This window comes from Procambarus clarkii, chromosome 69 (assembly GCF_040958095.1).
Source record: "Procambarus clarkii isolate CNS0578487 chromosome 69, FALCON_Pclarkii_2.0, whole genome shotgun sequence".
In the NCBI taxonomy this organism is placed as follows: domain Eukaryota; kingdom Metazoa; phylum Arthropoda; class Malacostraca; order Decapoda; family Cambaridae; genus Procambarus; species Procambarus clarkii.
This window is the reverse complement of record NC_091218.1, coordinates 11170172-11180905: the sequence shown is the minus strand read 5'-3', so window position 1 is coordinate 11180905 and position 10734 is coordinate 11170172. Positions and strand designations below refer to the sequence as shown.

The 10734-nt window shown below is 50.8% G+C and overlaps 1 protein-coding gene across 1 annotated transcript; it reads left to right on the top strand.

Annotated features, from left to right (window-relative positions):
- Positions 1 to 4292: 4292 nt before the first annotated feature.
- On the top strand, positions 4293 to 5936 carry LOC138355827 (micronuclear linker histone polyprotein-like). Its single transcript, XM_069311361.1, has one exon. It carries the CDS (start codon positions 4293 to 4295, stop codon positions 5934 to 5936), a length of 1644 nt encoding a protein of 547 aa, XP_069167462.1.
- The last annotated feature ends 4798 nt before the right edge of the window (positions 5937 to 10734 follow it).

The window sequence follows — 10734 nt, the reverse complement described above, 5'->3', positions numbered from 1 at the left end:
GTACCCAATCCGAACATCTTTACCATTGTGATCATTGCTGTCTTCTTATATGTGCTGTCAATCTGCTGTATGGTGTCTATTAATATTGTTTAATTTACCAATCAATCTGTCAATGTAATCAATCAGAGCTTTAATATAACAATGTGCTTTAATATACTTACTAATCTCTCTCATCTCATTTTTTTTCTTGCAAAGTATTTGTTGACATTTTATTAATTCTGCTAGAATTTACCTACTTAAAATTATCTCTTAGATGAAGGACCTGCCCGAAACGCTGCGCGTACTAGTGGCTTTACAAGATTGTAAATACTGTGCTGTGTATGTATATAAATATTGTATTCTTGTATTATAAATTGTATTATTATTTCTTGTATATAAATATTGTATTAAAATGTATGTATTCTGGTATATAAATAAATAAATAAATTTTGAGAGAGAAGTTGACAACATGCCCAAGCACTCAGCCCCGGGTCCAGACTCATGGAATTCAACATTTATCAAGAAATGCACAGTGCCAGTAGCCCTGGCACTCAGTATAGTGTGGAGGGAACAATCTTGGACACTGGATACATGTATCAGCAGATACAGCTTCCCTACACACGGGAGCGAACAAAGCATTAGCTAAGAATTATTCGCCAGTTGCACTATCGTCCCACATAATACAAGTATTTGAGTGAGTGATCAGGAGTCAGGTCACCAGTTTCATAGAGACCAATGACCTCCACAACCCAGGCCAACATGGAGACCAATGACCTCCACAACCCAGGCCAACATGGAGACCAATTACCTCCACAACCCAGGCCAACATGGAGACCAATTACCTCCACAACCCAGGCCAACATGGAGATCAATGACCTCCACAACCCAGGCCAACATGGCGACCAATGACCTCCACAACCCAGGCCAACATGGAGACCAATGACCTCCACAACCCAGGCCAACATGGAGATCAATGACCTCCACAACCCAGGCCAACATGGCGACCAATGACCTCCACAACCCAGGCCAACATGGAGACCAATGACCTCCACAACCCAGGCCAACATGGAGACCAATGACCTTCACAACCCAGGCCAACATGGAGACCAATGACCTCCACAACCCAGGCCAACATGGCGACCAATGACCTCCACAACCCAAGCCAACATGGCGACCAATGACCTCCACAACCCAGGCCAACATGGAGACCAATGACCTCCACAACCCAGGCCAACATGGCGACCAATGACCTCCACAACCCAGGCCAACATGGCGACCAATGACCTCCACAACCCAGGCCAACATGGAGACCAATGACCTCCACAGCCCAGGCCAACATGACGACCAATGACCTTCACTACCCAGGCCAACATGGAGACCAATGACCACAATCCTGGCCAACATGGATATAGAGCGGAAAGATCGTGCCTCTCACAGCTACTTGACCACTACAACAAAGTCACTGAGGCATTAGGAGAAAAACAGAATGCAGATGTGGTATACACGGACTTCGCAAAGGTATTCGATAAATGTGACCATGGAGTGATAGCACACAAAATGAGGTCAATGGGAATAACTGGCAAAGTAGGATGACGATTACTAAATTTCCTGTCGAACAGAACACAAAGAGTAACAGTCAACCAAATAATACCGAGTCCAAGCGCAGTTAAAAGCTCTGTACCTCAAGGTACAGTCCTTGCACCACTGCTGTTCCTTATTCTCATATCAGATATAGACAAAAACACGTCACAGCTTCTTGTTAGATTTTGCAGACGACACAAAAATCAACATGAAAGTTACGTCTGTAGAAGACATTGAAAAACTTCAAGCTGATATTAAAAAACGTTTTCGACTGGGCAGCAGAAAATTACATGATGTTTAACAGTGACAAATTTTAGGTCCATATGGTAATTTTTTTTTTTTTTTTTTTTTTTTTTTTTTTTGAGATATATACAAGAGTTGTTACATTCTTGTACAGCCACTAGTACGCGTAGCGTTTCGGGCAAGTCCTTAATCCTATGGTCCCTGGAATACGATCCCCTGCCGCGAAGAATCGTTTTTTCATCCAAGTACACATTTTACTGTTGCGTTAAACAGAGGCTACAGTTAAGGAATTGCGCCCAGTAAATCCTCCCCGGCCAGGATACGAACCCATGACATAGCGCTCGCGGAACGCCAGGCGAGTGTCTTACCACTACACCACGGAGACATAATAAAGACTAAACAAAATTCAGGGAACAAACTACAATAAAATCTGCCCATAGTAGGAAAGCAAAATTTAAAGGATTTGGGAATAATGATGTCTGACGACCTAACGTATAGGGAGCATAACCAAGCAAGTATTGCGTCAGTCAGAAAAATGATCGGATGGATTACGAGAACTTTCAAATCCAGGGATCCCATCACAATGGTTGTACTCTTGAAGTCACTTGTGTTGTCCCGTCTTGAGTACTGCTCAGTACTCACTTCCCCCTTCAGAGCAGGAGAGATTGCTGAAATAGAGGGAATACAGAGAACATATACGGCACGCATAGACGAGATAAAGCACCTAAATTATTGGGATCGTCTCAAAGCTCTCCAAATGTACTCACTAGAAAGGAGACAAGAGAGATACCAAATAATATACACCTGGAAGATACTGGAGGGCCAAGTACCAAATCTACACAGTAAAATAACAACGTACTGGAGTGAACGATATGGAAGAAAATGCAGAATAAAACCAGTGAAGAGCAGAGGTGCCATAGGCACAATCAGAGAACACTGTATAAACATCAGAGGTCCGCGGTTGTTCAACGTCCTCCCAGCGAGCATAAGAAATATTGCCGGAACAACCGTGGACATCTTCAAGAGGAAACTAGATAGTTTTATCTAAGGAGTGCCGGACCAACCGGGCTGTGGTGGATATGTGGGCCTGCGGGCTGCTCCAAGCAACAGCCTGGTGGACCAAACCCTCACAAGTCAAGCCTGGCCTCAAGCCGGGCTTGGGGAGTATACGAACTCCCAGAACCCCATGTCCTGCGTTGTTCCGTGAGTGAGCACGCTCACAATACCCCGTGTTAGTCCACACCATCAAGGACAATCACCAAATTTCCTTTGCCTGAAGGATAACAACGGAGTTATCAGTTGCCTGAAGGATAACAACGGAGTTATCAGCTTTCGGTGCGACAATGGGCTCCTATATCTCCCCTATTCTTGCTAATCTGAATATCGAGTACTTTGAAATTGTTCTTCTACCCACTATTGACACACGTCCCTCTCTCTGGCCTCGCTATGTTGATGATAGCAAAGCCAGACAAACAGTCCTTACAAAGCCAGACAGACAGACAGACAGACAGTCCTTACAAAGCCAGACAGACAGACAGACAGACAGTCCTTACAAAGCCAGACAGACAGTTCTGACCAAAGCCAGACAGACAGACAGACAGTTCTGACCTAAGCCAGACAGACAGACAGGCAGACAGTTCTGACCTAAGCCAGACAGACAGACAGACAGACAGACAGACAGACAGACAGACAGACAGACAGACAGACAGACAGACAGACAGACAGACAGACAGACAAACAGACAGACAGACAGTTCTGACCAAAGCCAGACAGACAGTTCTGACCTAAGCCAGACAGACAGACAGACAGTTCTGACCTAAGCCAGACAGACAGACAGACAGACAGTTCCAGGGACTCCCACCTTCCTCTACATTAAGAAAATTGAAGTGTTTATGTGACAAAAGAAGGGAGAATTGAACATCAAGGAATGACAATGTCTGGTGATGCATATTTCAGTGTGACTTGTACCCCGCACCTTCATCACGGAGTGTGTGTGTGTGTGTGTGTGTGTGTGTGTGTGTGTGTGTGTGTGTGTGTGTGTGTGTGTGTGTGTGTGTGTGTGTGTGTGTGTGTGTGTGTGTGAGAGAGAGAGAGAGAGAGAGAGAGAGAGAGAGAGAGAGAGAGAGAGAGAGAGAGAGAGAGAGAGAGAGAGAGAGAGAGAGAGAGAGAGAGAGAGAGAGAGAGAGAGAGAGAGAGAGAGAGAGTTAGAGAGATAGAGAGATAGAGAGACAGAGAGATAGAGAGATAGAGATAGAGAGAGAGAGAGAGAAAAGAGAGAGAGAGAGAGAGAGAGAGAGAGAGAGAGAGAGAGAGAGAGAGAGAGAGAGAGAGAGAGAGAGAGAGAGAGAGAGAGAGAGAGAGAGAGAGAGAGAGAGAGAGAGGAGAGAGAGAGAGACAGACACCTTGAGCATTAAGACATACTGTAGACAAACAGGAGAGAGCCAGACAGAGCAAGGCAACAGACAGTATGGACGGCAGACACAGACAGTATGGACGGCAGACATACAGACAGTATGGACGGCAGACATAAAGACAGTATGGACGGCAAACATAAAGACAGTATGGACGGCAGACATACAGACAGTATGGACGGCAGACATAAAGACAGTATGGACGGCAGACATACAGACAGTATGGACGGCAGACATAAAGACAGTATGGACGGCAGACATACAGACAGTATGGCCCGCAGACATACAGACAGTATGGACGGCAGACATACAGACAGTATGGACGGCAGACATACAGACAGTATGGACGGCAGACATAAAGACAGTATGGACGGTAGACATACAGACAGTATGGCCCGCAGACATACAGACAGTATGGCCCGCAGACATACAGACAGTATGGCCCGCAGACATACAGACAGTATGGACGGCAGACATACAGACAGTATGGACGGCAGACATACAGACAGTATGGACGGCAGACATACTGACAGTATGGACGGCAGACATACAGACAGTATGGACGGCAGACATACAGACAGTATGGACGGCAGACATAAAGACAGTATGGACGGCAGACATACAGACAGTATGGCCCGCAGACATACAGACAGTATGGACGGCAGACATACAGACAGTATGGCCCGCAGACATACAGACAGTATGGACGGCAGACATACAGACAGTATGGACGGCAGACATACTGACAGTATGGACGGCAGACATAGAGACAGTATGGACGGCAGACATACAGACAGTATGGACGGCAGACATACAGACAGTATGGACGGGAGACATACAGACAGTATGGACGGCAGACATACAGACAGTATGGACGGCAGACATACAGACAGTATGGACGGCAGACATAAAGACAGTATGGACGGCAGACATGCAGACAGTATGGACGGCAGACATGCAGACAGTATGGACGGCAGACATACAGACAGTATGGCCCGCAGACATACAGACAGTATGGACGGCAGACATACAGACAGTATGGACGGCAGACATACAGACAGTATGGACGGCAGACATACAGACAGTATGGCCCGCAGACATACAGACAGTATGGACGGCAGACATACAGACAGTATGGACGGCAGACATACAGACAGTATGGACGGCAGACATACAGACAGTATGGACGGCAGACATGCAGACAGTATGAACGGCAGACATGCAGACAGTATGGACGGCAGACATGCAGACAGTATGGACGGCAGACATACAGACAGTATGGCCCGCAGACATACAGACAGTATGGACGGCAGACATACAGACAGTATGGACGGCAGACATACAGACAGTATGGCCCGCAGACATACAGACAGTATGGCCCGCAGACATACAGACAGTATGGCCCGCAGACATACAGACAGTATGGACGGCAGACATGCAGACAGTATGGACGGCAGACATACAGACAGTATGGCCCGCAGACATACAGACAGTATGGACGGCAGACATACAGACAGTATGGACGGCAGACATACAGACAGTATGGACGGCAGACATACAGACAGTATGGACGGCAGACATACAGACAGTACGGACCGCAGACATACAGACAGTACGGACCGCAGACATACAGACAGACAAGACGGTAGAGAAAGACTTAAAAAAAGACTTACAAGACAGAATATAGAAATAATCTTTCTCAAAAGATTCCAAGAACTTTAGAGTTCACTTCCAAGTGATCATTCTTGGCTACAATCCCAGCTCCGCCAAGCTGGGCAGTGGGCGTGGGCGTCCACCCCGCCCACTACACACACCCACTGGACGGTGCCCACCCCGCCCACTACACACACCCACTGGAAGGTGTCCACCCCGCCCACTCCACACACCCACTGGAAGGTGCCCACCCCGCCCACTCCACACACCCACTGGAAGGTGCCCACCCCGCCCACTCCAGACACCCACTGGAAGGTGCCCACCCCGCCCACTCCAGACACCCACTGGACGGTGCCCACCCCGCCCACTACACACATCCACTGGAAGGTGCTCACCCCGCCCACTACACACACCCACTGGAAGGTGCCCACCCCGCCCACTCCAGACACCCACTGGAAGGTGCCCACCCCGCCCACTACACACACCCACTGGAAGGTGCCCACCCCGCCCACTACACACACCCACTGGAAGGTGTCCACCCCGCCCACTACACACACCCACTGGAAGGTGCCCACCCCGCCCACTACACACACCCACTGGAAGGTGCTCACCCCGCCCACTACACACACCCATTGGAAGGTGCTCACCCCGCCCACTCCACACACCCACTGGAAGGTGCCCACCCCGCCCACTCCAGACACCCACTGGAAGGTGTCCACCCCGCCCACTACACACACCCACTGGAAGGTGCCCACCCCGCCCACTACACACACCCACTGGAAGGTGCTCACCCCGCCCACTCCACACACCCACTGGAAGGTGCCCACCCCGCCCACTACACACACCCACTGGAAGGTGCTCACCCCGCCCACTCCACACACCCACTGGACGGTGCCCACCCCGCCCACTACACACACCCACTGGACGGTGCCCACCCCGCCCACTACACACACCCACTGGGAAGACAGATGCCACAAAGCCAGCCAGGGACCCCAGTAAATTAGCTCCTATATATCACTGAACAGTCCAGATTTTGTTTTGCACTGGAGAGGTATTGGCGGGGAGGGGGGTGATTAAGGGGGGGGGGAAGCAGGTGATTAAAGGGGGGGGAGGGGAGGGGATTGAGTGGAAGAGGGGGGAGGGTCTGGGTAGGGGGGTAGTGGGGGAGGAGAGAGGGTAGACTGAAGTATCCTGGGAGTACCCAGCCAGGTGAGTACTGTAGACCCAGCAGCCTGGGTGTACCCAGCTAGATGAGTACTGTAGACCCAGCAGCCTGGGTGTACCCAGCTAGGTGAGTACTGTAGACCCAGCAGCCTGGGAGTACTCAGCTAGGTGAGTACTGTAGACCCAGCAGCCTGGGTGTACCCAGCTAGGTGAGTACTGTAGACCCAGCAGCCTGGGTGTACTCAGCTAGGTGAGTACTGTAGACCCAGCAGCCTGGGAGTACTCAGCTAGGTGATTACTGTAGACCCAGCAGCCTGGGTGTACCGAGCTAGGTGAGTACAGTAGACCCAGCAGCCTGGGTGTACCCAGCCAGGTGAGTACTGTAGACCCAGCAGCCTGGGTGTACTCAGCTAGGTGAGTACTGTAGACCCAGCAGCCTGGGTGTACCCAGCTAGGTGATTACTGTAGACCCAGCAGCCTGGGTGTACTCAGCTAGGTGAGTACTGTAGACCCAGCAGCCTGGGTGTACCCAGCTAGGTGATTACTGTAGACCCAGCAGCCTGGGTGTACCCAGCTAGATGAGTACTGTAGACCCAGCAGCCTGGGTGTACCCAGCTAGATGAGTACTGTAGACCCAGCAGCCTGGGTGTACTCAGCTAGGTGAGTACTGTAGACCCAGCAGCCTGGGTGTACCCAGCTAGGTGATTACTGTAGACCCAGCAGCCTGGGTGTACTCAGCTAGGTGAGTACTGTAGACCCAGCAGCCTGGGTGTACCCAACTAGGTGAGTACTGTAGACCCAGCAGCCTGGGTGTACCCAGCTAGGTGAGTACTATACACCCAGCAGCCTGGGTGTACTCAGCTAGGTGAGTACTGTAGACCAAGCAGCCTGGGTGTACTCAGCTAGGTGAGTACTGTAGACCCAGCAGCCTGGGTGTACCCAGCTAGATGAGTACTGTAGACCCAGCAGCCTGGGAGTACCCAGCTAGGTGAGTACTGTACACCCAGCAGCCGGGGTGTATGCAGCTAGGTGAGTACTGTAGACCCAGCAGCCTGGGTGTACCCAGCTAGGTGAGTACTGTAGACCCAGCAGCCTGGGTGTACTCAGCTAGGTGAGTACTGTAGACCCAGCAGCCTGGGTGTACCCAGCTAGGTGAGTACTGTACACCCAGCAGCCTGGGTGTACTCAGCTAGGTGAGTACTGTACACCCAGCAGCCTGGGTGTACCCAGCTAGGTGAGTACTATACACCCAGCAGCCTGGGTGTACTCAGCTAGGTGAGTACTGTAGACCCAGCAGCCTGGGTGTACCCAGCTAGGTGAGTACTATACACCCAGCAGCCTGGGTGTACTGAGCTAGGTGAGTACTGTAGACCAAGCAGCCTGGGTATACTCAGTTAGGTGAGTACTGAAGACCCAGCAGCCTGGGTGTACTCAGCTAGGTGAGTACTGTAGACCAAGCAGCCTGGGTGTACTCAGCTAGGTGAGTACTGTAGACCCAGCAGCCTGGGTGGGAATATGATCAACATTCCTAGCTAGGTAATATAGAGATCATATCTAGAGGATATCGTGGCCTCTGCCAGCGGTTATCCGTTGGCAACTCAAGTATCAACAGAGCCATAACTCAACCCCAGAATAACGAACAAAACAAATATTCGTTGTTGTTGTTGTTGTTGTTAAAGCCTGAATTACAAAGCCCCAAGTAGCACGGGCTATGGTGATCCCGTAGTAACAACTCAAATATCCGCCTAATAGAACGTCGCATTTTGACGTACACTCTTCATAAGGCCGAAACATGACGTAGTAGAAAATGGAAGCGATTCGCGAAAGTGACGTACTCTCCCGTTTTCTGTTTTGGCTCCTCTGGTACGGTTAGGATAAGGGCACTTTAGTACGACTGTCTCTAGACGTTGGGGAACCTTATAAGGACGGTCTGTATATATACACCTGGCTTGCTTCATTCACCCTGATGCCCCTGTTACCTAGCAGTAAATAGGTACCTGGGAGTTAGTCAGCTGTCACAGGCTACTTCCTAGGGGAGTGGAAGCCTGATCGAGGACCGGGCCGCTAAGGGGACACTAAGCCCCAAAATCATCTCAAGATAACCTCACGATAACCCACAATTAATTAAACCTCAAATGACTGAGGCACGATGCACAGGTTTCGTAAGACGTTGTCTAAATACTTTATGAATCCAGGCGCGGAAAACCGGCGGTCCTGGCGGCACCTTAGAGAGGCCATAACTATGGCCAGTGCCACGGGTGCCAGCGACACCAAGAGGCTGCCGGAGTGAATGAGGAGAGTGCCAAGGAGTCTCCCAGACATTCTTAAGAACAAGAGGCACTCTGAGGTCAGTGGCACCGTGGCTCAGCCTGGCACCCTCAGCCACCAGCTGCTGGAGACGCTCAGGTGGGTGGCGTGCCAGCTCTACCATCTGTCTTGGGGCTCTATCCTGGGGGCTATATCATTTGGGGCTCTATCATGGTGGGTCTATCCTCTGGGCTCACTCCTGGGGCTCTATTCTGGGGGTCTATCCTGGGGCTCTATCCTGGGGGCTCTATCACGGGGGGTCTATTCTGGGGTCTCTTCTGGGGGTCTATCCTGGGGCTCTATCCTGGGGGCTCTATCCTGGGGGGCTTTATCCAGGGGGCTCTATCCTGGGGGCTCTATCCTGGGGGTCTATTCTGGGGCTCTATTCTAGGGGCTCCATTCTGGGGGCTCCATTCTGGGGGTCTATCCTGGGGCTCTATCCTGGGGGGTCTGTCCTGGGGTTCTATCCTGGGGGCTCTATCCTGGGACTCTACCGTAGGGCTCTATCCTGGGGGTCTATCCTGGGAATCTATCCTTGGATGTCTGTCCTGCGGCTCTATCCTAGGGGCTCTATCCTGGGGGCTCTATCCTGGGGGCTCTATCCTGGGGGCTCTATCCTGGGGGCTCTAACCTGGGGGCTATATCCTTTTGGGCTCTATCCTGGGGCTCTATCCTGGGGGTCTATTCCGGGGGATCTATCCTAGGGGCTCTATCCGGGGGCTCTATCCTGGGGGGTCTATCATGCGGCTCTATCCTGGGGGCTCCATCCAGGGGGCTCCATCCAGGGGTTCTATCCTGGGGGCTCTATTTTGGAGCTATATCCTTGAGGGCTCTATTCTGGGGGCTCTATCCTGGGGTCTCTATCCTCGGGGGCTCTATTATGGGGGGCTCTATTATGGGGCCTCTATCCTGGGGGGCTCTATCCTTTGGGGCTCTATCCTGGGGGCTCTATTCTGGGGTCTCTATCCTGGGGGTTTCATCCTGGGGGCTTCATCCTGGGGGCTTCATCCTCGGGGCTCTATCCTCGGGGCTCTATCCTCGGGGCTCCATGCTGGGGGCTCTATCCTGGGGGCTCTATCCTGGGGGCTCTATCCTGGAGGACACCATTCAATGAGTCTCTCTCATTGGAAAGAGTGTATCCAGTGGGAGTGTATTTACTATTTGCGCCTCTGGATCGAGCTGTTAGCTCTTGGGCCCCGCCTTTCTAACAATCAGTTGTCAATTGCATTGACTGCAGACCTGCTTATCTCTATCATATGTACTGCATATATCACACACACACACACACACACACACACACACACACACACACACACACACACACACACACACACACAATTTCTATTCGAAAATTTTAATAATTTTCGTAATTAAATAAATAATTAATTCTCTTATT